At 48.5% G+C, this 27,134-nt stretch overlaps 1 protein-coding gene across 2 annotated transcripts in view; it reads left to right on the top strand.

The window, feature by feature from the left end:
- PLS1 (plastin 1) overlaps positions 1-27,134 on the top strand; it is a 285,009-nt gene that overhangs the window by 152,926 nt on the left and 104,949 nt on the right. For both annotated transcript variants that reach the window (XM_063915993.1, XM_063915994.1), the window contains exon 3: positions 13,951-14,114. In XM_063915993.1, coding sequence (XP_063772063.1) covers positions 13,951-14,114 — 164 coding nt within the window. The remainder of the gene's footprint in view (positions 1-13,950; positions 14,115-27,134) is intronic.

The raw sequence follows: 27,134 nt of genomic DNA, 5'->3' as shown, positions 1-27,134 counted from the left end.
GACTCCAGCCGTCCTGGAAACATATATTTTTCAGGGCCCTGACTACGTCCAGAAAACTTGGAATCCTCCAAGTCCCAAGTAGCCGCAGGCACCACAATAGGTTGGTTCACATGAAAAACTGATACCACCTTAGGAAGGAATTGGGAACGAGTCCTCAATTCCGCCTTATCCATATAAAATACAGATAAGGGCTTTTGCATGACAAAACCGCCAATTCTGATACACGCCTGGCCGACGCCAAGGCCCACAGCATGACCACTTTCCACGTGAGGTATTGTAGCTCCACGGATTTAAGTGGCTCAACTCAATGCGACTTCAGGAAATCCAACACTACGTTGAGATCCCACGGTGCCACTGGAGGCACAAACGGGGGCTGACTATGCAGCACTCCCTTAACAAAAGTCCGAACTTCAGGCAGTGAAGCCAGTTCTATTTTGGGAGAAAATCGATAGAGCCGAAATCTGGACCTTCATGGAACCCAATTTTAGGCCCCTAGTCACCTCTGACTGTAGGAAGTGCAGAAATCGACCTAGCTGACATTTCTCCTTTGGGGCCTTCCTGGCCTCACAGCACGCAACATATTTCCACCATATGCGGTGATAATGGTTTGCGTTCACTTCTTTCCTAGCTTTAAATAGCTTAGGGATAACTTCCTCCGGAATGCCCTTTTCCTTCAGGATCCGGCGTTCAACCGCCATGCCGTCAAACGCAGCCGCGGTACGTCTTGGAACAGACAGGCCCCCTGCTGCAGCAGGTCCTGTCTGAGCGGCAGAGGCCATGGGTCCTCTGAGATAATTTCTTGGAGTTCTGGTTACCCAGCTCTTCTTGGCCAACCCGGAACAATGAGTATAGTACTTACTCCTCTCCTTCTTATTATTCTCATTACCCTGGGTAAGAGAGGCAGAGAAGGGAACACATACACCGACTGGTACACCCACGGTGTTACCAGAGCGTCCACAGCTATCGCCTGAGGGTCCCTTGACCTGGCGCAATATCTTTGTAGCTTTTTGTTGAGGCGGGACGCCATCATGTCCACCTGTGGCCTTTCCCAATGGTGTACAATCATTTGGAAAACTTCTGGATGAAGTCCCCACTCTCCCGGGTGGAGGTCGTGTCTTCTGAGAAAGTCTGCTTCTCAGTTGTCCACTCCGGGAATGAACACTGCTGACAGTGCTAACACATGATTTTCCGCCCATCGGAGAATCCTTGTGGCTTCTGCCATCGCCATCCTGCTTCTTGTGCCGCCCTGTCGGTTTACATGAGCGACCGCCGTGATGTTGTCTGACTGGATCAGCACCGGCCGGTTTTGAAGCGGGGGTCTAGCCTGACTTAGGGCATTGTAAATGGCCCTTAGTTCCAGAATATTTATATTTAGGGAAGTCTCCTGACTTTTCCATAGCCTTGGAAGTTTCTTCCCTGTGTGACTGCCCCCCAGCATTGAAGGCTGGCATCCGTGGTCACCAGGACCCAGTCCTGTATGCCGAATCTGCGGCCCCCTAGAAGATGAGCACTCTGCAGCCACCACAACAGCGACACCCTGGCCCTTGGAGACAGGGTTATCCGCCGATGCATCTGAAGATGCGACCCGGACCACTTGTCCAACAGATCCCACTGGAAAATCCTTGCATGGGACCTGGCGAATGGAATTTCTTCGTAAGAAGCTACCATCCTTCCCAGGGCTCGCGTGCATTGATGCACCGACACCTGTATACGTATTAGGAGGTCTCTGTCTAGAGACGACAACTCCTTGGACTTCTCCTCTGGGAGAAACCCTTTTTATCCTGTTCTGTGTCCAGAACCATACCCAGGAACAGGAGACGCGTCGTAGGAACCAGCTGCGACTTTGGAATATTCAGAATCCAGCCGTGCTGTTGTAGCACTTTCCGAGATAGTGCTACTCCGCCGAACAACTGCTCCCTGGACCTCGCCTTTATAAGGAGATCGTCCAAGTACGGGATAATTATTTCGGCCATTACCTTGGTAAATACCTCTGTGCCGGGGACCGACCAACGGCAACGTCTGGAATTGGTAATGACAATCCTGTACCACAATTTTGAGGTACTCCTGGTGAAGAGGGTAAATAGGGACATGCAGGTAAGCATCCTTGATGTCCAGTGATACCATGAACTTCTCCAGGCTTGCAATAATCGCCCTGAGCGATTCCATTTTGAACTTGAACCTTCGTATATAAGTGTTCAAGGCATTCAATTTTAGAATGGGTCTCACCGAACCGTCTGGTTTCAGTACCACAACATTTTGGAATAGTAACCCCAGCCTTGTTGAAGGAGGGGTACCTTGATTTCACCTGCTGGAAGTACAGCTTGTGAATTGCCGCCAGTACTACCTTTCTCCGAGGGCAGCAGGCAAGACTGATGTGAGGTAACGGCGAGGGGGAGTCGCCTCGAACTCCAGCCTGTATCCCTGTGATACTATTTGCAGAACCTAGGGATCCACCTGTGGGCAAGCCCACTGGTCCCTGAAGTTCCCGAGACGCGCCCCTACCGCACCTGTCTTCACCTGTGGAGCCCCAACGTCATGCGGTGGACTCAGAGGAAGCGGGGGAAGATTTTTGATCCTGGGAACTGGCTGCTGGTGCAGCTTTTTCCTTCTTCCCTTGTCTCTGTGCAGAAAGGAAGCGCCTTTGACCCGCTTGCTTTTCTGAAGCCGAAAGGACTGTACCTGAAAATACAGTGCTTTCTTAGGCTGTGAGGAAACCTGAGGTAAAATTTTTCTTCCCAGCTGTTGCTGTGGATACGAGGTCCCAGAGACCATCCCCAAACAATTCCTCACCCTTATAAGGCAGAATCTCCATGTGCCTTTTATAGGCAGCATCACCTGTCCACTGCCGGGTTTCTAATACCCTCCTGGCAGAATGGACATTGCATTAATTCTGGATGCCAGCCGGCAAATATCCCTCTGTGCATCCTTTATATCTAAGACGACGTCTTTAATATGCTCTATGTTAGCAAACTATTATCCCTGTCTTAGAGTTTTAATATTATCTGACTGGGTATCAGACCACGCTGCAGCAGCACTATTATGCTGAGGCAATTGCAGGTCTCAGTATATAACCTGAGTGTGTATTTACAGACTTCAGGATAGCCTCCTGCTTTTTATCAGCAGGCTCCTTCAAGGTGGCCGTATCCTAAGACGGCAGTGCCACCTTTTTTTACAAACGTGTGAGCGCCTTATCCACCCTAAGGGATATCTCCCAACGTGACCTATCCTCTGGCGGGAAAGGGTACGCCATCAGTAACTTTTTTGAAATTACCAGTTTCTTATCGGGGGAACCCACGCTACTTTACACACTTCATTCATTCATCTGATGGGGGAACAAAACACTGGCTGCTTTTTCTCCCCAAAAATAAAACCCCTTTTATGTGGTACTTGGGTTCATGTCAGAAATGCGTAACACATTTTTCATTGCCGAGATCATGTAACGGATGTTCCTAGTGGATTGTGTATATGTCTCAACCTCGTCGACACTGGAGTCAGACTCCGTGTCGACATCTGTGTCTGCTTTCTGAGGTAACGGGCGCTTTTTTGAGCCCCTGATGGCCTTTGAGACGCCTGGGCAGGCGTGGGCTGAGAAGCCGGTTGTCCCACCGCTGTTTTACGTCATCCAGCCTTCTATGTAAGGAGTTGACATTGTCGGTTAATACCTTCCAGCTATCCATCCACTCTGGTGTCGGCCCCACAGGGGGCGACATCCCATTTATCGGCCTCTGCTCCACCTCCACGTAACCTTCCTCAACCCACATGTCGACACAGCCGTACCGACACACAGCACACACACAGGGAATGCTCTGACTGAGGACAGGACCCCACAAAGTCCTTTGGGGAGACAGAGAGAGAGTATGCCAGCACACTCCAGAGCGCTATATAATGCAGGGATTAACACTATAACTGAGTGATTTTTCCCCCAATAGCTGCTTGTATAAACAATATTGCGCCTAAATTTAGTGCCCCCCCTCTCTTTTTAACCCTTTGAGCCTGAAAACTACAGGGGAGAGCCTGGGGAGCTGTCTTCCAGCTGCACTGTGAAGAGAAAATGGCGCCAGTGTGCTGAGGGAGATAGCTCCGCCCCTTTTTCGCAGACTTTTCTCCCGCTTTTTTATGGATTCTGGCAGGGGTATTTATCACATATATAGCCTCTGGGGCTATATATTGTGATATATTTGCCAGCCAAGGTGTTTTTATTGCTGCTCAGGGCGCCCCCCCCCCCAGCGCCCTGCACCCTCAGTGACCGGAGTGTGAAGTGTGTATGAGGAGCAATAGCGCACAGCTGCAGTGCTGTGCGCTACCTTGGTGAAGACTGATGTCTTCTGCCGCCGATTTTCCGGACTCTTCTTGCTTCTGGCTCTGTAAGGGGGCCGGCGGCGCGGCTCCGGATCCGAACATCAATGGCCGGTTCCATGCGGTCGATCCCTCTGGAGCTAATGGTGTCCAGTAGCCTAAGAAGCCCAAGCTACCACCAGTTAGGTAGGTTCGCTTCTTCTCCCCTTAGTCCCTCGCTGCAGTGAGTCTGTTGCCAGCAGATCTCACTGTAAAATAAAAAACCTAAAATATACTTTCTTTCTAGGAGCTCAGGAGAGCCCCTAGTGTGCATCCAGCTCAGCCGGGCACAAGAATCTAACTGAGGTCTGGAGGACGGTCTTAGTGGGAGGAGCCAGTGCACACCAGGTAGTCCTAAAGCTTTCTTTAGTTGTGCCCAGTCTCCTGCGGAGCCGCTAATCCCCATGGTCCTTACGGAGTCCCCAGCATCCACTTAGGACGTTAGAGAAAATGTATTACTTTATGGGAATTGTATAAGGTATACGCTAAAAGGAATTATTTTATAATTTAGTTGCATACTGTGGAACCATGTAGTGATTAAAGTGAACTATTTAGCTGCAACTTATTACATTCAGCGCTGTCATGATTTACGTATTTTTAACCATTGTGCTAAGACACATTAGCAATATCCAATGTCAACTCTCTATCGACTGTACAGCAGTATGGATGGTGTAATGAGGTCATGGGATCGAATCCCAACATGGGAACTGTGTGGAGTTTGTATATTCTCCCTGTACTTGCTTGGGATTTTTCTGGGTACTCCGGTTTCACCCCACAATCCAAAAATATACTGGTAGGTTAACTGGCTCTGAATACCCTCCATAGGACAGACAACATGGGAACATAATTTCCTCCCCAGCAACCCTCTTTCCCTCCATAGACAGAAAGACAGCACCGACATTCCTCTGCTCCCCATAAACAGACAGACACAGCACCGACAGTCATCCCCTCCCCATAGACAGAAATACACAGCACCGACATTCCCCCCTCCCCAGAGACAGACACAGCACCGACATTCCTCCCCATAGACAGACACAGCACCGACATTCTTCCCCTCCCCATAGACAGAAATACACAGCACCGACATTCTCCCCTCCCGCATAGATGGACAGCAGTCCCCCTGGTCACTGCTATTGAGTACCGGCGCCCGCCCCCGGCACGTCTCACCTTGCTGTGCTTCACAGAGATATGGAGTCAGTGCCTGGCCGGGAATGAAGTTACAAGCAGCGCCGCTAGTGTAGCTGTACCAGATCCTCTCACCTCTCGCACATCGCCTGAGAGGAGCTGCTTTCCACTCATTCCAGCCTGAGCGCTGCGGCCAGCCTCAAGACGCTCCTGCCCTGTAACAGCCGCGGTCAGCCTCCGCTGCTGCCGCTGGCTGTCCTCACTGAACCCCGGCTCTCAGCAGCGGCACTGTCCCGCTGTACCTGTGGCGGTCAGCTTCCGCTGTCGCCGCTCAGCAGGCAGGGCAGATCACTACTGTCTGCCGCCGCTTACTGTGGGGATGTGGGGGAGGTTTTACCTATTTCTGCAGAAGTAGAAATACGTTAGATGCTCGGTTCCCCACGATAGATCGGCGGCCGGGGGGGGGGTTCTAGGTACTCGGAAACCCCCCCTGCGTGCGCGTATGCATGACCCTCTCCAGGAGGGACACAATGCTCTGCTCCTGGACTTTTCTCTTCATTTATGATTGGCGGCACCTGTGCAGAACAGGTTAATGGACAAGAAAGGTGTTTCAGCGGGTGTGGTTCGTTTTATCGACAGTATCTAGGTCGACAATGTTTAGGTCGACCACTATAGGTCAACAGTCACTAGGTCGACATGGATGGAAGGTCGACAGGGTTTCTAGGTCGACATGTGCTAGGTCGACAGGTCTAAAGGTCGACATGAGAAAAAACTTTTTTTTTTGTGTCGTTTTCTTCGTAGAGTGACCGGGATCCCAAATTAGTGCACCGCGTCCCCTTGCATGGCTCGCTTCGCTCGCCATGCTTCGGGCATGGTGCCTTCGCTCCGCTACCGCTTCGCTCGGCACACTTTACCATTCCAATCGTAGTCCACGTGGATCGTTAAGTATGAAAAATAAAAAATAAAAAAAATGTGAAAAACTCATGTCGACCTTTAGACCTGTCGACCTAGCACATGTCGACCTAGAAACCCTGTCGACCTTCCATCCATGTCGACCTAGTGACTGTCAACCTATAGTGGTCGACCTAAACATTGTCGACCTAGACACTGTCGATCTTCAGACCGTATCCCGTTTCAGCACAGGTGAGGGCAATCATAGATTAACAGGGAAGTCCAGGAGCAGAGCATTGTGTCCCTCCTGGAGAGGGTCATGTTGGGAGGTATGTTTTAACCAGTTTGTCTGATTGACCACTTTTGCTTCATACATTATCAGGTTTTTATTCCAAGCAGCCAGGTTAAACAATAAATCTTTAGGTGTACAGAATGGCCAGTCTCAGAGCATTTGATTGTGTGAGTGATTACTGCTGCTTCATACATTTATTTTGGATATAATTATGAGATGTAAAATCCATCCATTGTGTTCTTTGAATAATTTTTTTCTCTGAATTAATATCCCTGGTAGATGTTTTTTTTTGCAGCTTCAGAGGCCGCTGGGCTTTTGTTGCAATGTTTGACTTGGGAGTAGGCTCAGTAGCACAAGTAAATGGCATATGGCACAGTAGAAGCAGGATCTCTTCACACATTTACGTTAGCATCCTATTATCAAAAAAAATGCAGACAGAGGTGTAGCTAGGTGCCATGGTGCCTGGAGCAAAAGTATGTTTCAGCGCCCCCTCCCCTGTACTGAATTGGGTGCATGTTACATTTGAAAAGAAAAAATATTTAAAAATACTAAATTGGTGGCAGGGCCGGTTCTAGACCTTGTGGAGCTTAGGGTAAAAGTTTTCTTTGGACGCCCCCATGTTTAAAATAGGGACAGTGCGCAACAAAGGCGCGCAACAAAAATATAGGGGCATGGCTTCATGAGGAAGGGGTGTGGCCACAGAATAGTACAAACTCACATTACACTGCACAGAATTGTCTGTTATTCACATTACACCACACAGTAGTACCCCTTATACACTTTACGCCACAGTGGAGCCGCTTATACTCTTTATGCCACACAGTACAACAATACATGTTACTCTGCAGCTACTAATGCAGAGAGAGGTGCTGTTGCAGCCGGGGCAGAGAGGGGTGCTAAGACAGCCAGGTCAGAGAGAGGTGCTGTAGAAGCTGGGCTAGAAAGAGGTGCTGCAGCAGCTGGGGCCAGAAGAGGTGCTGCTGCAGCAGTTGGGACAGAGAGAGTTGCAGGGACAGAGAGTGGTGTAGCAGGATAGAAGTAATCCTGCTTCACAGCTACAAGCAGACAGTGAGACACATAAAGAGCGGGCAGAGCTGCGGCATGTGCCGGCTGTTAGTGTCTCCTGCCCTGTTCCCTACCTAGACTCCGAGTCCAAGCCAGTGTGTGCCCCCTCTGCTTCTCCTCCTCCCGCTCTGCGGCTGCCTGTACAATGGCCAGTGGTTTAGCAGGTAGAGAGAGGGGGCAGGCAGCAGCGCGCCCTCTTAACTTTTCTGGCGCCACCCTCGCTACACCCCTGAATGCAGAGGTAATATGCATAATCAACCAAAAGCCATGTACATTTGCTGGACAACCATTGGTACCCCATATAACTATTGCCTTTGCATCTGTGATATCTAGAGTCTCTATGGCTATGCACTGCTTACACAAATTATATCACCATAGGAATCTACATCTTCCACCTGTAAAAGCTAGGATGCCATTGGAATATTATCTGGCCCCATTTGTCAGCATTATCCTGGAGAAGGCTGGGAAGATGTATGACTACAGCTGACACTTCAGTGCTGGTTACAGATTATTTTTTAGTTAATAAAGTAATAAAGTTCCTCGGTTGGAAACTATTTGATTTATCTTTGATCTGTAAAGAAAGCAATTCCTTTTTATGAACGTACGACACTACTATACATTGTACTTTGAGCAGATACAATGCTGTAAAATATAGCAGCATTATAACACAGTCTGACTCAGTGATCTAGGGGTACATTTACTATTTTTCTTCTAACTAAAACCGATCTAAAAATTGTCCAACATTGACTGGGTGTTTCAGGGACAAAGGGGGTCATTCCGACCCGATCGCACGCTGCACTTCTTCGCAGCCGTGCGATCGGGTCGGAACTGCGCATGCGCCAGCGCCGCAGTGCGCCGGCGCATGGCAGTCATCGTTGCCTAGCGATCGCCTCTAAGACAGAGGCGGTCGCGGGGCGGGAGGGGGCTGTTTAGGGGGAGCGGCCCGGCCAACGCAGGCGTGGACGGACCGTTGGGGGGGGGGCGGGCTGCGGCAGCTGCGTGAGGAGCTGCGCTGGCCGGGAGTTACTCCTCAAATACAAAGGCATCTCCGCTGTGCGATGCTTTTGTATTTGTGCGGGGGGGGGGGGGGGACGCCTAGCCCTGTGCTGGGCATCCCCCCGCATGTCTGAGTTTGCAATCGTAGCTGTGCTAAACTTAGCACAGCTACGATCAACTCGGAATGACCCCCAAAATCCCATATTTCTGGTTGCTTTTTTTTTTTTTTTACGATTTTTAATCTGATGTTGATATTGGATGATCTTTTGTAAGTGTACAGTCAGTCAGTGTTTTGTCAGGTTCATTCAAAATGAGCATAAAAATCGGTAAAAAAAAAATTGACCAAAGCCGACTACCATTTTCTATTGTACAAATCATACCACATGCAAGACACTGCTTTAGTTCCTCTAATTCTGGTTGGCGTACATCTTCGATGGTGGGATGCCTGTGATGGTATGCTATGCATACATCTCTGATGGTGGGATGCCTGTGATGCTGTGCGTACATCTCCGATGGTGGCATGCCTGCGATGGTTTGCCTACATCTCCGATAGTGGGATGCTTGCGATGGTATGCGTACATCTCTGATGGTGGGATGCCTGCAATGGTGTGTGTACATATCTGATGGTGGGATGCCTGTGATGGTTTGCGTACATCTCCAATGGTAGAATGCTTGCGATGATTTGCATACATCTCCGATGGTGGCATGCCTGCGATGGTTTGCGAACATCTCCGATAGTGGGATACTTGCGATGGTATGCGTACATCTCTGATGGTAAGATGCCTGCAATGGTGTGTGTACATCTCTGATGGTGGGATGTCTGCTATGGTGTGTGTACATCTCTGATGGTAGGATGCCTGCGATGGTGTGCATACATCTCTGATGGTAGGATGCCTGCGATGGTGTGCATACATCTCTGATGATAGGATGCCTGTGATGGTTTGCATACATCTCTGATGGTGGGACGCCTGTGATGGTTTGCGTACATCTCTGATGGTGGGATGTCTGCAGTGGTGTGTGTACATCTCTGATGGTGGGGTGTCTGCAATGGTGTGTGTACATCTCTGATGGTAGGATGCCTGTAATGGTGTGCGTACATCTCTGATGGTGGGGTGTCTGCAATGGTGTGTGTACATCTCTGATGGTGGGATGTCTGCAATGGTGTGTGTACATCTCTGATGGTAGGACGCCTGTAATGGTGTGTGTACATCTCTGATGGTAGGATGCCTGTGATGGTGTGCATACATCTCTGATGATAGGACGCCTGTAATGATGTGCGTACATCTCTGATGGTGGGATGTCTGCAATGGTGTGTGTACATCTCTGATGATGGGGTGCCTGCAATGGTGTGTGTACATCTCTGATGGTAGGACGCCTGTAATGGTGTGTGTACATCTCTGATGGTAGGACACCTGTAATGGTGTGCGTACATCTCTGATGGTGGGATGTCTGCAATGGTGTGTGTACATCTCTGATGGTAGGACGCCGTAATGGTGTGTGTACATCTCTGATGGTGGGATGTCTGTAATGGTATGCGTACATCTCTGATGGTGGGATGTCTGCAATGGTGTGTGTACATCTCTGATGGTAGGATGCCTGTAATGATGTGTGTACATCTCTGATGGTAGGATGCCTGTGATGGTTTGAGTACATCTCCAATGGTAGGGTGCAGACACAGTGCCCCCTGAGCCATTTGATTAATTGATAGACGCTATAGTGATCGCAGTTGCGATTGTGCAAGCTGATGATGTATGAAATTGTGCAAAAATCTCAAGAGCCCTGAAAAGTACAGAGACGCCCACTGCAAAGACACAGCAACTGTGTACACATTCACGGGCGTCAGAACATTTATAGGTTGGGGGGGACAAGAAAGATCCTAATTTTGGCGCCCAGGAGAAGGCAGTACTACCGCGATGAAAAGGAGGCAGCACCATGGTGGGGAGGATATATCTTTGTGCAACTCCCCCACCCACACCTTGATCCCTGCACCCACACATGACCCCCTGCCACTGTCACTACAATGGCCCTTAGGGGAGCAGGAGAGAGAGTGAGGGGAATGAGGGCCAGATTTACTAAGCCTTGAAAAGTGATAAATATCACGGTGATAAAGTACAAGCCAATCGGCTCCTGTCATTTTTCAAACACAGCCAGTGGCATGGCAGTTAGGAGCTGATTGGCTGGCACTCTATCGCTGTGAAACATTACTTTTCAGGCTTAGTGCATCTGTTCCGACGACTCTGTACACATTCCCAGAGCACACGCAGTTCCTTCGATAATCGTCAGCTCAAGTAAATCAACGGCCAAGCAGCATGGCAGCCTGTCCGCATATGCCCAAACACGACCGCTACGGGCCTGAGTTCAATGGCACAAATGGTGCTTGTCAGTCACTCTGCATAAAGGTAGTGATACGAATGGCTATTACTTTGGCATATGCGCAGTGTGAAGCATTTGCTTGCTCTGTTTAGCAATAATCACTCGATTGCAAAAATATCAGCATAGAGTCCGTCTGTCCTACTTTTATAGGCATCATAATGAAGGTTTAGGCAATAGAATGTGTTTTAGAAGTGAAAAATGCCTGTCATTTATTAGTCTATTGTTTGTTCAATTTTTAGTCAACTTTAAAAAAAAAAAATATTTTAGTTTGGGTCAATTTTCAATTAATTTTTCTGTTAGTAAATCTCCGTTTTGCATTGATTGCATTGGAAATCATCTATGTTTTCCGGAGGGCAATTTCTTTGACTGATTCCCGGGACATCTCTATTGTGCATGCGCAAAACACTGAGAAAATGACCGCGGGTGGCCATTTTCCCATTGATTTATTTCAGCGTGCTGACACTGGACCACCAGAGAGATCAGTATAATAATATGGGTGCGGGGTGTGCAGTGTAGGCCCCCCTGGACCCAGGGGCCTGTTTGCACCGCACACCTTGCACCCATTATAGATACGCCTATGCCCCTAGAGTTTTAAACTCTGTCAGGTCCACTTTTGTTAGGTACATTATACAGTACTTAAATCCAGTAGCAGAAAAAAGTTCCCCTTCCTCCAGCTGGATTGCCTGATAGACAGAGTACTAGCGTGCTAATGTCATACAGATGCAGTGCAGTGCCGTGTTCTTCCCTTGCCAGGCCCAAGCCCCACACCAGTTACTCTCTCTGATGTAGTGTTGACTTGGAGCAGGAGTACAGAAGGGTCCAGTTACCATGCTGGTTGTGCTGTTTATTATGGTAGCCTGGCTAATTAGCATGCTACTCCAAACACCAAAGAAGAAACTAGGTATAACTGGGAACCATCGTAAAGTTTTCCAAGGTCCATGGTAGAAGGTCCTCCACCTGAGATCTGCCACAGCCTGAAATAAAACAAAATACATCAATTATATTATTACAGCTTTGTAACACTATTTACTGAATTCATTAATAATTAGCAAAACTGGGGATGCTGAGTAATGTATATATACAAAGGAATCCTGACAGAGATATGCTATTTTAGATCTAATTACAGCTTGCATTTGCCAAAAACAGCTACTGAGCAATCTGATTGGGATATGTTGTCCTGTCTGACCATGGCCCTCATTCCGAGTTGTTCGCTCGCTAGCTGCTTTTAGCAGCATTGCACGCGCTAGGCCGCCGCCCTCTGGGAGTGTATCTTAGCTTAGCAGAATTGCGAACGAAAGATTAGCAGAATTGCGAATAGAATATTCTTAGCAGTTTCTGAGTAGCTCCAGACCTACTCCTACACTGCGATCAGTTCAGTCAGTTTCGTTCCTGGTTTGACGTCACAAACACACCCAGCGTTCGCCCAGACACTCCCCCGTTTCTTCAGAAACGCCTGCGTTTTTTCACACACGCCAGGAAAACGGCCAGTTTCCGCCCAGAAACACCCACTTCCTGTCAATCACACTCCGATCACCAGAACGATGAAAAATCCTCGTTATGCCGTGAGTAAAATACCTAACTTTTGAGTAAAATAACTAAGCGCATGCGCAGTAAGCGACTAATCGCAATATAGCGAAACTCGGCAACAAGCGAACAACTCGGAATGAGGGCCCATGTACATGTGCATGTGACCTGAAAAGATCCAGCCAATAGGGATCAAACACCAAACAGCAGATCTTACTGTTACACGCATGTAAGGACATAGTAGACATGGATCTGTCAGTGCTGGAAGAACATTATATATATATATATATATATATTTATATAATAATATATAATTGTAATTGTCAGTAACAATATTTATTCGGTCACCCCACACATCTTTCCCTTTACCTGTCTGCACACTTCCTCCCCTCAGCCCATATGCAGTACATCTCAGCTGCTGCTGGTTCATGCCGGTGGCATACCTCCCAACATGACCCTCTCCAGGAGGGACACAATGCTCTGCTCCTGGACTTACCTCTTAATGTATGATTGCCAGCACCTGTGTTGAACAGGATAATGGATAAGAAAGGTGTTACAGCACAGGTGATGGCAATCATACATTAAGAGGAAAGTCCAGGAGCAGAGCATTCTGTCCCTCCTGGAGAGGGTCATGTTGGGAGGTATGCGGTGGTTGCACCTTGTACGTAATAGGTCTCATTCCAGTGGGAGATGCTCACCCCCTTTTCTTCTAAGATGGGGCCTGATTCAGATATTGATGCAATTGCTGCTGTGTATTTGTACGCAGCAGCTGTGATAAAATATGTAAAAGCAGCAGGAGGAGCCCTGAGTGGAAAGTCGCCCACCGCAGGCTTTTGTGAGTTGCTTTAGTAGATTAAATCTAGTAGAGATCTTCATCAGGATAACAACTCCACCATTTGTATCAATGGATTACATACGATTTGCCGGCGGGGCGAGCACGAAGAGTCCCCTTGTGGATTTGCTGCGCTCGCCACACTGCGGGCTCGGTGGCTCGCTGCGCTCGCCACAGGATTTATTCCCACTCCGTGAGTGGGAATAGCCTTCTTGCAACGGTATTCCGGCTGTCGGTATTGGCAGCTGTCAGGATTTTGAAGTCGGTATCCTGAATGCCGAGCCGGAATGTACAAAGCAACCCGTATCAAGAAGTTAATTTTGCAAATAGAAAAGACTTGGACTCGCAAAATAAGTAGATATATATCTGTGAATGCTGCATTCTTCATCTTGTCTAACAATATACTGGGTATATTCATTTCAGCAGGAACTGGTAAAAAGTCCAGTGCTTCATCTGTGTTCCCCCTCTAATACTGTACACTATTTAATAACTCAACGATTGTGTTTCCTTGCTGCAGACGCTGACAATAGTGGGTATGTTAACGACTACGAACTCCAAGAATTGTTCAAAGAGGCTAACCTCCCGCTGCCTGGCTACCGGGTACGAGAGATTATCGAGAAAATATTTGCAGCAGCTGACCGCAACAAAGACGGAAAGATTGACTTTGAGGAGTTTGTGTTGGTGAGTGGTGTCTGCTCCCTGTGTGTTATCATTTAAGCTTTTTAGTTAATCTGTCACTGCCCGCCTACTTCGCTTTCTCTGCTTTCACTCTGTACCAAAGATCATATACACAGTCAAACCCTAAACCTATCACTAACATGGACTGTCAACATTGTACCTGTCCACTCTATGACAACATTTTCAGCATGTTGACATTCTGGTGTTGACATTCTAAGGGGGAAATTCAAATGTTTGAAAAGTCGGTTGGGTGTCTATTTATTTCCTGTCTATTAGATAGGAAAAAACAGACTCCCAACTGACTTTTCAAACATTTGAATTTCCCCCTAAATGTTGACATTGTGACTGCCAACATTTTAGGTGGTATTCAAATGATATATCACGCCCAATCTCCTTTCTAAAGTGATCCCCGTTATCGCGGGTTAGGGCGCTTCGATACCCCAGGGTTAGCGAGCTGAAATGATGATACCTCGCCCGTCAGCTGAAACAGAATGGGTGTGGAAGGGGGTGAAAATAATTGAATACCGCCCAATGACTGCATACTGTCGTGAGGATCTATTAGTGTGGGTAAAGTACCCATGTCAATAAGGTAGATGTTTTAGTTGCCGACTTTCAGGGATCCCGGCATTCAGTATACCGATGCCGGAATCTCGACAGCTGGCAATGACGGCAGCTGGAATACCTGCCAAACAGGACTATTCCCACTTGTGGGTGTCCGCTACACCCATAGAGTGGGAATAGAACCTGTGGCGAGCGCAGCAAGCCCGCAAGGGGACTCTTTGCGCTCGCCCCGCTGCCAGCATAACTGGCGGACGGGATTTTGTTGTCAGTATATTGATGGCCGGCATCCCGGTCGCTGGTAAATCATACCAAACCCATCCATACAACCAAACTTTTCCCATTTAGTGAATTGGGACATGAGCACCTCAATGTACTGTACAGCATTAAATATGTTACCACTGTATGAAAAATGGCTCATAATAATAATAATAATAATAATAATCATCATCATCTATATCATATTTTATCATCAGTTCATAGTTGTGAATATTTTATTTTCATGAGACATTTACTAAGTTTATACAGTAGTTGAGCATTTCTTCCATTAAAGATCAATTATGTGCCGCAGAATATGCACACTCACGCTTCTCTATATGTATTTATCTGCCTAGCACATTGAATGGTGCACTAATTAGAACAGGTTCTGGAACGTCTGTCTGCGCCTACTGTAGTGATGCGTGATATAAAGTACCAGAACACACATGCTAGAGTTACCTTTACCTGTACCTCCCAACACTGGGGAGTTTATAATCAGGACTGGCGAGTGGCTGTGGCACATTGAGAGCCTGATCACATTACAGTGGTCATGGCACACCACCCAAGTGCCATTTTTACCTAAAAATTGCATTTCTAAAGCTCCCACTCATTTTATTTATTTATTAACAATTATTTATATAGCGCACACATATTCCGCAGCGCTTTACAGAGAATATTTGCCCATTCACATCAGTCCCTGCCCCAGTGGAGCTTACAATGTTTATTCCCTATGTACGCACACACACACACACACACACACACACACACACACACACACACACACACACACACACACACACACACACACAGACACACACACACACACACACACACACACACACACACACACACACACACACTAGGGTTAATTTTGTTGGGAGCCAATTAACCTACCAGTATATTTTTGGATTGTGGAAGGAAACCGGAGTACCCGGAGGAAACCCAAGCAAGTACGGGGAGAATATACAAACTCCACACACTTAGGGCCATGGTGGGAATCGAACCAATGACCTTAGTGCTGTGAGGCAGTAATGCTAACCATTACACCTTTAACATGCTATGTTGTGCCAGGGCCCAATAAATCTCTTGGCAGTCCTGGTGATGAACAAGACAATCAATAACATTATCTTCAAGTAATGAGATTATCAGTTTGGGGATAGAATTTCGCATAGAAATACAGAATAAAAAATGAGTGTAAAGTGCAAGCAAAGACACTATTTAATACTACTGCAGGTAGCGCAACTGAGCACCTGCCTCTCACCTTGTTGATCATACCTTTTGCCTCGGTGGGAAATTCTGCCCTTGGAAACAAATTAACAGGCATGGTACACAATACAGATGTCACGATTGGGCACATACTGCACAAATGTGCCGTATATACCATAGAACTGTTCTACACCTGCAAAGTTTATACTAATGAGTTTATACTTAACTAAACCTGTCCAATATGTTCTCACCCACCAGTCTACCCAACCCCCCCACACCCCCACAGTCCCCCACCCCCTTCCCCTGCAGCATGTTGTTATATATATTTTTTTTTAAATTCTTTATTTTTGTATGGTCGAACAGAGTGGTTAAACAATATAATAGCGGTCAGGGAAACCAACGTCCAGCCAAAACCATATTTTTAGCATAAAGAACAAGAACAATAAAAAATGAAACATAGGCAACCAATTATCAAATGTGTGTGTGTGTGGGGGGGGGGGGGGGGGGGAGAGAACCATGGTGCAATCAGAGTACAGTACGTATTTCGAAAACAGATAGATTAAGAAAGAAGGGCAAAGGAGAGCAGAAAAAAGAAAAGACAGAGGAGGAGTGGTAGACGATGCCCATGGGGCTGCGGACGGAGCTAAGAATAGGAGGGGGGAGGCGGCGATCTACGTTCAGCAACAGACCTGCTCAAAAACGTGACCCCGATCATGGAGATATTATGTAATCCTCTCCACTGATGCAATATGCCAAATTTTGGCTTTAAGGGACGGGAGAGAAGGGGGAGAGGGATTTTTCCAATTAAGAGCTATCAGCGATTTTGCCGTAGTTAGAATGTGTAGTCAGTTTTTGGGAGAATTTATCAAGCATCGGGGGAGGGTAACACAGTAAAAAGATCCAGGGGTCTTTCAGCACGGGAGATTCCAGAAGGGAATTCAGGAGGGAATGGACTAGATTCCAGAAGGAAACAATGATTGTGCAGGTCCACCATATATGAAGCATAGTGCCTCTACTTCCGCAGTTCCTCCAGCAGTTAGGGGAGGAAGATGGAAAGAGTTTATTGAGTCTATCAGGGGTATAGTACCAACGGTAGTAGATCTTGTAAGCCGTCTCTTTGAAAGCAGTAGCAATAGAGCTCTTAGCTATCCCCAGTCTCATGTTCTCCCAGTCCTCGATCTCCGGGGGAGACCCAAGATCATGCTCCCAAGCGAGTTCGTGGGACCAGGAAGAGGGAAGGAAAGAATCTAATGGGAGGGATTAAAGTTGGGAAATTAAGCCTTTGGAGAGATGGGAGTTTTTACATAAACTCTCAAAGGGGGTAAGGTCACGGAGCAAAGCAGAAGAGGGCAAGGAACCTAAAAAGTGACAAATTTGTAGGAATTGAAAGGGATTAAGAGTGTGCGAAGGGGTCCTCTGTTGGAGGTCAGATAGGGACAACCATTAACCCCGATCGGCAAAATCAATCGGGAATTTGAAGCCCAGCAGTGTCCATGCACGGAACCTCGTAATCGAGAATCCAGGAGGAAACAGAGGGTTCTGCCAGATGGGGGTCAAGGGTGAGGGAGTGGTGGTAAGACCCACTTTCAGAGAGTGAGAGTCCCAAATTCTAAGATTAAATCTAATAGTGGGGAGTAGTTTGGATGTCGGGGGCCGGGAGGTAGAGGGCAAACCCCACAAGGGGGTCAGGTCCGGAAGGTTGAGATAGGCTGATTTGATATCCAGCCAGGAAACGGACCAAGGAGGAGCATAAGAGGTGACAATATGGGAGAAATGGGAGGCTAGATAATAGAGTTTGACATCAGGAAGACCCCTACCGCCAGCGGAGGTCGGTCTTTTCAGAGTGTTGGCAGCGACGCGGGGGGGTCTATGATTCCAAGAAAAACGAATGAGGGCTCGCTGGATATTACGAAGGAAGGAGGCCGGGACAGCCACAGGGAGAATCTGAAAAAGATAGAGCCATTTGGTGACTATGCTCATTTTAACCGCTATGATCCTACCCAGCCACAAAATAAAGAGACTGTTCCAGGACGTCGGGTCAGCGTGTGTTTTGGTGAGAAGAGGTGGAAAATTTTCATGGAAGAAAGAGTCGTAGCGGGAGGTCAGATAGATCCCCAAATATTTGATCTTTGTAGGCTGCCATTTAAAATTGAAGTTGGTGGGAGGAGTAGCCAGGACGGGCATGGAGTAGCACACACATTGTGCAACTCTCCAGCCACAGTATCCGTGAGTTTCCCCCTGGGACTGACCTGTGGACCGTGGCTGGGTGAATGACTGGTGCCCCCCCCTGGAGTGCTTTGGACCGGCTACTGATGTCTCCCCAGCCGTTTAGAGCCATCCTGAGAGTGAGCCCTGGTGAGCGCTGGGCCCGCTTGTGACGTTGCGGGCTCGTGCTTAAGCTCTCCTGGAAGTTCGGCCTCCCCGCCTCTAGCCACCGCCCGCTGCAGCCGCTACGAGCGAGTGTGAGGAGAAAGTGCTCACCGCTCCGTTCAGCTGTGCGGGCGCCTGGAGTGTCATCTGAGCGGCCGCCCTGCCCGTCCTGCAGTGTCTGCCTCCATCGGCCCGCGGACCGCTCCCCGGACCCCTGCTGCTCTCTGTGCCTGCATTCTATATACCTCAGGTATCCAGGGGACTGATTTGCTGCTGCGGGGGGTGCAATTGCTGGGAGTCAGTGCTGGGAGATATCACCCTCCCCCCCCCCCCCCCTCCTCTTATCCTGGACAGTATAATTATCTGCTCCTGCCCATATTAATATAGGGATTGAGCTCCCTTGTCAGGCCCAGGAGGCGCTATTGTGGGACTTGACTCTCTGTGCCTTAAAGTGATAGCGACTGTTCAGGTGGGATATTGCCTAATTCCCTGCTTCAGTCCATAATTATCAAAATCCAATTTGCCGATATTCAGCGATACAGCCGAGAACACTGGTCCTTCCCTGTATATATATATATATTTCCCGCACCTCTTGGCCCTCTCACAGTGTGCTGGTGCCTGCACCTCCTCTCTTTACCTGCATTTCCTTTGATATATATTACTGGTCGAGTGTTGCGGCATTGTGTTATCCAAAATGGTGAAAGGCCGCCAGCATAGTGCGGCGGCGGGCGCGATGGAGAAGTTTGTTCGTAATCCCGGTCCTCAACAGCAGAGAAGAGAGACTATACGATCTGAAGCATCGCCCCCATCTCCTGCATATAGTTCTGCTTCCTCTGAATCGCCTGATGCTGCATTACAGAGAGTGTTGGATGCCGTGACTGCTAGTGAGGCTCGCTTGGCTGATAAAATTGGGCAGGTGCAGTCTGACCTCTCCATTATCCATCAAGACCTTCAGCGGCTGAGGGAGAGGGTGGGTGAGGCCGAGACCCGTATCTCCAATGTCGAGGATTCTGTCACCCCGTTGGGACGACGTACTGATGCTTTGGAGTCTCAGATGACTGATGTGCGCAAAAAGCTAACGGATATGGAGGGACGCTTACGGCGCAACAATGTCCGCTTCATTGGTTTGCCTGAGAAGGAGGAGGGCTCATCTCCTGAAGAATTCTTGAAAAATGGCTCAGGGATGTCAGCGTCCGGGGTCTTACCGGAACGCTGGGGCCGCGGGGCGGGCTTCACGGGCGGCCGGGCAGCGGTGGTGGAGGGCTGCAGCGCTGGGTTTAAGGGTACAGGCAGCGGTAATGGCGTTGAGGGGGTCCGCTCGTGGTGGCGGGACGCCGCTGCAGCAGCTCGCTCTCGCTAAGCCGTTGCCTAGGAGACCAGGGGCAGTGAGCAGCATGTTGTCAGAAAAGGTCTGCATTACTGGGCGCCACCATGTTGGAGACCAAGTTTCTTACATAATTCCTGTTCCTAGTTTTCCAGCCAATCCAGGGAGACTTCTTCCTATAAAAGGGGGCTGGTTTAGGACAGGGATGCCAGTGCTTCAAGTTACAACCCTGTTGTAGGTGCTTTAGCCTGTGCTCCCAGGATTCCTGCTGTATTCTGGTACTTCTAACCCTGCTTTGCCAGTTCTCAGTTGCTGCTGCAGTTTTCCCGTTCCTAGCCTGCTGCTGCCCGTGGAGACGCTCTTGGAAAACCCGGTTCAGTAAGACCCTTTGGGCACGGACGACCCCGGGTCTCTTGCCTCGTCCTCCAAGCCACAGTCCGCAGATTCTTGCTTCCAGCCAAGTCCTCGAACCACCATTCACAGTCCTCAGCTCGTTATCTCCAGCTTCATCTTTCAAGCCACAGTCTACAGTTCTCAGTCTCCAGTCACGACCCAAACTACCGTCCACAGTTCTCAGCTCCTCTACCGCAGTTTCATCTCATAAGTCGCAGTCCACGGTTCTTGTCTTCAGCCTCGTTTTACTCTCACCCACAGTTCCACAGTTCTTTGTCTACGACCACGTTCTCAAGTCACCGTTCATCAACCTCAGTATTCTACCTCTGCTCTGTACATAATAAATACTTTCCATTGACTCTCAAACTCCGCCTACATCCTTCATTGCTCCGTATCCCATGCAAAGGAACTATATCCAACCCCCTCATTTTGTTCTTCCCCAGCCTGCTACCTCCTTGGGCAAGTCTCAACTGCCGGATCCCCAAACTTTGCTAGACGTGACAGTAAGCACTGGCCCAAATGGATTCGACGGGTGATCAGGCCTCAGGAGGAGATTCAACTGCAGATATCTGGTCTCGCTTAAGTAAGCAGGAGGCCACACAATCTCAAATTGTGCAGTTCATGCAGAGTATGTCCGAACGTCTCGATTCTCTCTGTGTTGCCATGACGGCTCCTCACATTCCTACAGCTGCTCCCACATTAGCACCTCCGGTACCGCTTTCTCCTGTGCCAGGCCCACTTCCACGGTTGCATTTGCCATCTCCCAGTAAATTCGATGGGAATCCAAAACAATGCCGTGGGTTTCTTAACCAGTGTGAAATCCAGTTCGAACTACAGTCGGCCAGTTTCCCATCAGCACGAACCAAGGTAGCCTATATCATTTCTTTACTTACTGGGCAAGCGTTGGAATGGGCGTCACCATTGTGGGAGAGGTCGGATCCAATCCTGTCTAACTACTCTGAGTTTGTAGCCGCCTTTCGAAGAATCTTCGACGAACCGGGCAGGACTTCTGCTGCCTCATTGGAGATCCTGCGCCTGCGTCAGGGCACGCGTACGGTCAGTCAGTACGTGATCCAGTTTCGTATTCTCTCCTCTGAACTGAACTGGAATGAGGAGGCTCTCATCGCAGCTTTCTGGAGCGGTCTCTCCGAGAAGATCAAAGATGACCTCGCGACTCTGGACGTACCTGATAAGTTGGATAAGTTAATTTCCCTATGCAATAAATTAGACTTAAGATACAGAGAACGCTGTATGGAGAAATCACGGTCAGATCGTCCCAGGCCTCGAGTCGTTCCTCCACCAACACCATCTACTCCAACTACTGAGGAACCCATGCAGATCAATCGTTCCCGTCTTTCCAACGAGGAACGTCAGAGACGGCGACAAAGGGAACTTATGCCTGTACTGTGGTGCATCTGATCATTTTGTTAAATCTTGTAGCCAACGTCCGGGAAATGCCCGCTCCTAGCTTGTGCCGGAGAGGTCAAGCTAGGAGAATTCTCAGAATTACTTGCCAAGAAAGAGTCAGTCTTGTTAACCCACCTGGAGCTTCCTTCTTCCTCTCTTCTCATCCCTGCACTACTCGACTCCGGAGCCGCCGAAAGTTTTATTACATCAGCTCTGGTCAAACGATCTGGGATACAAACGGTCCGTTTGGATCGTACCATCTCAATTACTGCTGTGGATGGAAGTCATATTCCTGAGGGAATTATCACTCTTCGTACAATTCCTCTTAAGATGAAGGTTGGAGCTCTTCATTCAGAAAACATCTCTTTCCTAGTAATTCCCAAAGCCTCTCACGAACTGATCCTAGGATTTCCATGGTTAAGTAGACACAATCCCCACATAGATTGGCAAACCATGGATGTTCTTTCCTGGGGACGAGACTGCTTCCAGAACTGTTTGCCCTCTGTAAGACCTCTCTGCTCTTCTAGTCCTTCCAGCCTCCCTGCAGAATACCAGGCCTTCCAAGATGTTTTTAGTAAGCATGGGGCGGACACCTTGCCTCCGCATCGCACTTGGGATTGTCCCATTGATCTGGTACCCGGCAAGACTCCTCCCCGAGGTCGAATCTACCCGCTCTCACTCCCTGAGACTCAGGCCATGTCGGAGTTTATCCGGGAAAACTTGGAAAAAGGGTTCATTAGGTCATCCACCTCTCCGGATGGTGGCAGGGTTTTTCTTTGTCAAAAAGAAGGATGGGGGTCTGCGGCCCTGTATTGACTATAGAGGTCTCAATGACATTACAATTAAGAACAGATATCCATTACCTGTAATTCCAGAACTGTTCGACCGTGTTAAAGGAGCTCCTGTATTCACTAAGCTGGACTTACGGGGAGCCTACAACCTTATACGTATTCGCCCAGGTGACGAATGGAAGACGGCTTTTAATACCCGCGACGGCCACTACGAATATCTGGTAATGCCTTTTTCGGCCTATGTAATGCCCCAGCCGTCTTTCAAGAATTCGTTAATGAAATCTTCAGAGATCTCCTCTATGACTGCTTGGTGGTTTACTTGGATGACATCCTCATTTTTTCTAGGGATCTGAAGACCCATCGAGAACAAGTCAAAGAAGTTCTAACTCGTTTACGGAGGAATCAACTATTTTGTAAGCTCAAGAAGTGCACCTTCGAAGTACCCACAATTCCATTCCTCGGTTACATCCTTTCAGGGCAGAAATTGCAGATGGATCCCACTAAAATCCAAGCGATTCAGGATTGGTCGCTTCCAGCTTCCCTTAAGGGAGTTCAACGTTCCTGGGGTTCGCTAACTTCTACCGAAGATTCATTCAGAATTATTCCTCTGTCATAGCCCCCATAACAGCATTAGCTAGGAAAGGAGCTGATCCAGCCAAATGGTCTCCAGAGGCTTTAGAAGCCTTTTCATCGTTAAAGAAGGCCTTCAAGACCGCTCCTGTTCTTCGACAACCTGATCTCAGTCGTCCGTTCCTGGTGGAGGTCGATGCCTCCACGGTAGGAGTGGGAGCAGTTTTATCTCAGCTCTTCGAGGACAAGAAAGTCCATCCTTGTGCGTTCTTCTCGCGAAGATTCTCCCCCGCTGAGCAGAATTACGCTATTGGGGAACAAGAATTACTAGCAATTAAGTTAGCCTTTGAGGAGTGGAGGTATTTGTTGGAGGGAGCTCAGCATCCAATCTCGGCAACCACGGATCATAAGAACCTCCTGTATCTACAGTCAGCCCGATGTCTGAATCCACGTCAAGCAAGATGGGCACTCTTCTTTACCCGTTTCAACTTTAAACTTAGTTACCGCCCAGGGTCCCTCAACAAAAAGGCAGATGCATTATCTCGTTCCTTGAGTTCTGAAGAACCCTCTGATCGTTCAAAAGAACAATACATCTTAGACTCCACCTCTTTTTCAGCAACCAATACCTCTCCACTTCCTCCTCCAGGAAAGATCTTCGTTGCTCCAAATCTTCGCAAGAGACTGCTTACATGGGCTCACTCCTCCTCCTTCATGGGCCATGCGGGTGGTCATAAAAAGCTCAAAATTATTCAGCGCTCCTACTGGTGGCCTCATCTCAGGACTGATGTACAGGAATTCGTGGCAGCCTGTCCAAAGTGTGCTCAGCATAAAAGTCCTAAAGGTCCTCCAGCCGGGTTACTTCATCCGCTACCTGTGCCGCAAAGACCATGGACACATATTTCTATGGACTTTATTACTGATTTGCCTGTGTCTGGCGGACGGAACACCGTATGGGTCATAGTTGATCGATTTTCTAAAATGGCACACTTTGTTCCCCTGGCCAGTCTTCCATCAGCATCCCAGCTGGCAAAATTATTCATAGCAGAGATTTTTCGTCTCCATGGATTACCGCAGGAAATCGTATCTGATAGAGGTCCCCAGTTTGTGGCCAAGTTTTGGAGATCCCTATGTTCTGCTCTTGGCGTGAAATTGAATTTCTCCTCAGGATATCATCCTCAAACGGATGGTCAAACAGAAAGAGTGAACCAGGACCTGGAGACATTTCTGCGTTTATTCATGTCCTCCTCTCAGGAAGACTGGCTGGACTTCCTCCCATTTGCAGAATTTGCCCATAACAATCTTTATCACTCTGCCACAAAATCTTCTCCATTTTTCATTAATTATGGTTATCATCCGAAAGTTCCTGACTTCCAACTTCTGCCTACACTTGAGGTTTCTGCCGCAGAGTCGACACTTAGACAATTAACTGAAACCTGGAAACAAATTCACAAGGCCTTGCTCAAGACATCCAAGAAGTATAAGACCTACGCAGATCTAAAGCGAAAAGCGGTACCAAGTCTTAAAGTGGGAGATCGGGTTTGGGTTTCCACACGTAACCTAAGATTGAAGGTTCCTACTAAGAAGTTTGCTCCCAGGTTTATTGGGCCCTACCCAATCGAAAGAGTTTTGAATCCTGTGGCTTACAAGGTGAAGTTACCTCCACATTTAAGAATCCCTAACGCTTTTCATATTTCTCGCTTAAAGCCGTTGGTACTCAATCGATTCAGAGCTGCTCTACCTAAATCACCCAAGATCCAGTCAACACAAGGAGACGAATTTGAGATTCATAAGATCCTCGACTCCCGCAAACGATATGGTCGCCTCCAGTACCTAGTTGATTGGAAGGGATATGGACCTGAGGAAACGTCCTGGGTAGAGGCAGAGACGTCCATGCCCCAAGACTTCTACGGACATTTCATGCAATATTTACAGCTAAACCTTATAGGTGTCCGGAGTCCACCCGCAAAGGGGGGGGGGGGGGGTACTGTCAGCGTCCGGGGTCTTACCGGAACGCTGGGGCCGCGGGGCGGGCTTCACGGGCGGCCGGGCAGCGGCGGTGGAGGGCTGCAGCGCTGGGTTCAAGGGTACAGGCAGCGGTAATGGCGTTGAGGGGGTCCGCTCGTGGCGGCGAGACGCCGCTGCAGCAGCTCGCTCTCGCTAAGCCGTTGCCTAGGAGACCAGGGGCAGTGAGCAGCATGTTGTCAGAAAAGGTCTGCATTACTGGGCGCCGCCATGTTGGAGACCAAGTTTCTGACATAATTCCTGTTCCTAGTTTTCCAGCCAATCCAGGGAGACTTCTTCCTATAAAAGGGGGCTGGTTTAGGACAGGGATGCCAGTGCTTCAAGTTACAACCCTGTTGTAGGTGCTTTAGCCTGTGCTCCCAGGATTCCTGCTGTATTCTGGTACTTCTAACCCTGCTTTGCCAGTTCTCAGTTGCTGCTGCAGTTTTCCCGTTCCTAGCCTGCTGCTGCCCGTGGAGACGCTCTTGGAAAACCCGGTTCAGTAAGACCCTTTGGGCACGGACTACCCCGGGTCTCTTGCCTCGTCCTCCAAGCCACAGTCCGCAGATTCTTGCTTCCAGCCAAGTCCTCGAACCACCATTCACAGTCCTCAGCTCGTTATCTCCAGCTTCATCTTTCAAGCCACAGTCTACAGTTCTCAGTCTCCAGTCACGACCCAAACTACCGTCCACAGTTCTCAGCTCCTCTACCGCAGTTTCATCTCATAAGTCGCAGTCCACGGTTCTTGTCTTCAGCCTCGTTTTACTCTCACCCACAGTTCCACAGTTCTTTGTCTACGACCACATTCTCAAGTCACCGTTCATCAACCTCAGTATTCTACCTCTGCTCTGTACATAATAAATACTTTCCATTGACTCTCAAACTCTGCCTACATCCTTCATTACTCCGTATCCCATGCAAAGGAACTATATCCAACCCCCTCATTTTGTTCTTCCCCAGCCTGCTACCTCCTTGGGCAAGTCTCAACTGCCGGATCCCCAAACTTTGCTAGACGTGACAAGGGATGCATTTGGGTCTGAAGAATTTTCGCCTCACTTCACAATAGAACGAGCCCATAGAGTTCCGATGCGCCCATTACCTCCGGGGGCCCCGCCCCGTACCTTCATCGCCAAATTCCTCCATTTCCATGACCGGGACACTGTTCTGAAACTTGCTCGCACGAAAGGCCCTCTAAAATGGAACGGGTCGCCAATATCGTTCTTCCCGGACTTTGCGGTGGAAGTGCAGAAGGACAGGGCTCAATTTCTACCTGTTAAAAGGAGGCTCCGTGAACTCGACCTGCCATATGCTTTGCTCTTTCCATCGAGACTGCGGGTGGTGGCTGATGGTGAAACAAAAATTTTTGTGACTCCCCGTGAGGCGTTGATGTGGCTGGATAGACGCTTCCCGGCGGGACGGGCTCTTGCTGATCCTTGATTGTTTCCTGTGGCTCTAGTTGCAAGAATTTTGCTGTGTCGGATATGATTATATGTATATTTACTGTGGGGCTGCAGGATGAGAGAATGTTTCACTGTCTATGTGCTGTTCTTTCTGGATATGGGGGTGGGAGGAAGGATAATTTTTGCCTGTTCTTTCCTTCTCTCATTTAGGCCAATTATATTTCTGCTGCTGTGCAAAGGGGAGGGGGGGGGGGATCTATGTGGTCCTACTATATCCGATAGCATTTTGTTCTTAAGTCCCGGGGGAGACTTTATATGTTTCGCCCCTTTTCCCACTTTTTTAGGGGTGATCTAGTTTAGTGGCTGAGTGTTTTTTGTTTTTGATTTTTCTCTTTTCTCAGGGCCATTATATTCTTGGCTCCACCTAGAATATATCTTTCTGTGTGTTTTGGGTTTGAGTTAGTGTTCTGTTTTGGGATCCAGGTATGCTGCAAGTTGGGAGTAGTGTACAGGGTGGGGGGGATGTCAAAGGCTACGGTTATTTTTTGTATGGATGTTTTGGGTTTGTATATGTGTGGATTACTAATCTATTCATTGAGCAATGGTGCCCTACGACTGCGTGCCACGAGGGTGGATCTGGCTAGCTGCGGGCTGTAGCCCCTATTATCATTATGACTTCTTATGGCTGGACTTAGGATGTTATCATGGAATGTGCGGGGACTTAACGATAAGATTAAGCGATCTC

The sequence above is a fragment of the Pseudophryne corroboree genome, chromosome 4 (assembly GCF_028390025.1).
Source record: "Pseudophryne corroboree isolate aPseCor3 chromosome 4, aPseCor3.hap2, whole genome shotgun sequence".
NCBI lineage: Eukaryota > Metazoa > Chordata > Amphibia > Anura > Myobatrachidae > Pseudophryne > Pseudophryne corroboree.
Note: the sequence above shows the minus strand (reverse complement) of the source record. Positions and strands in the feature narration are given on the sequence as shown.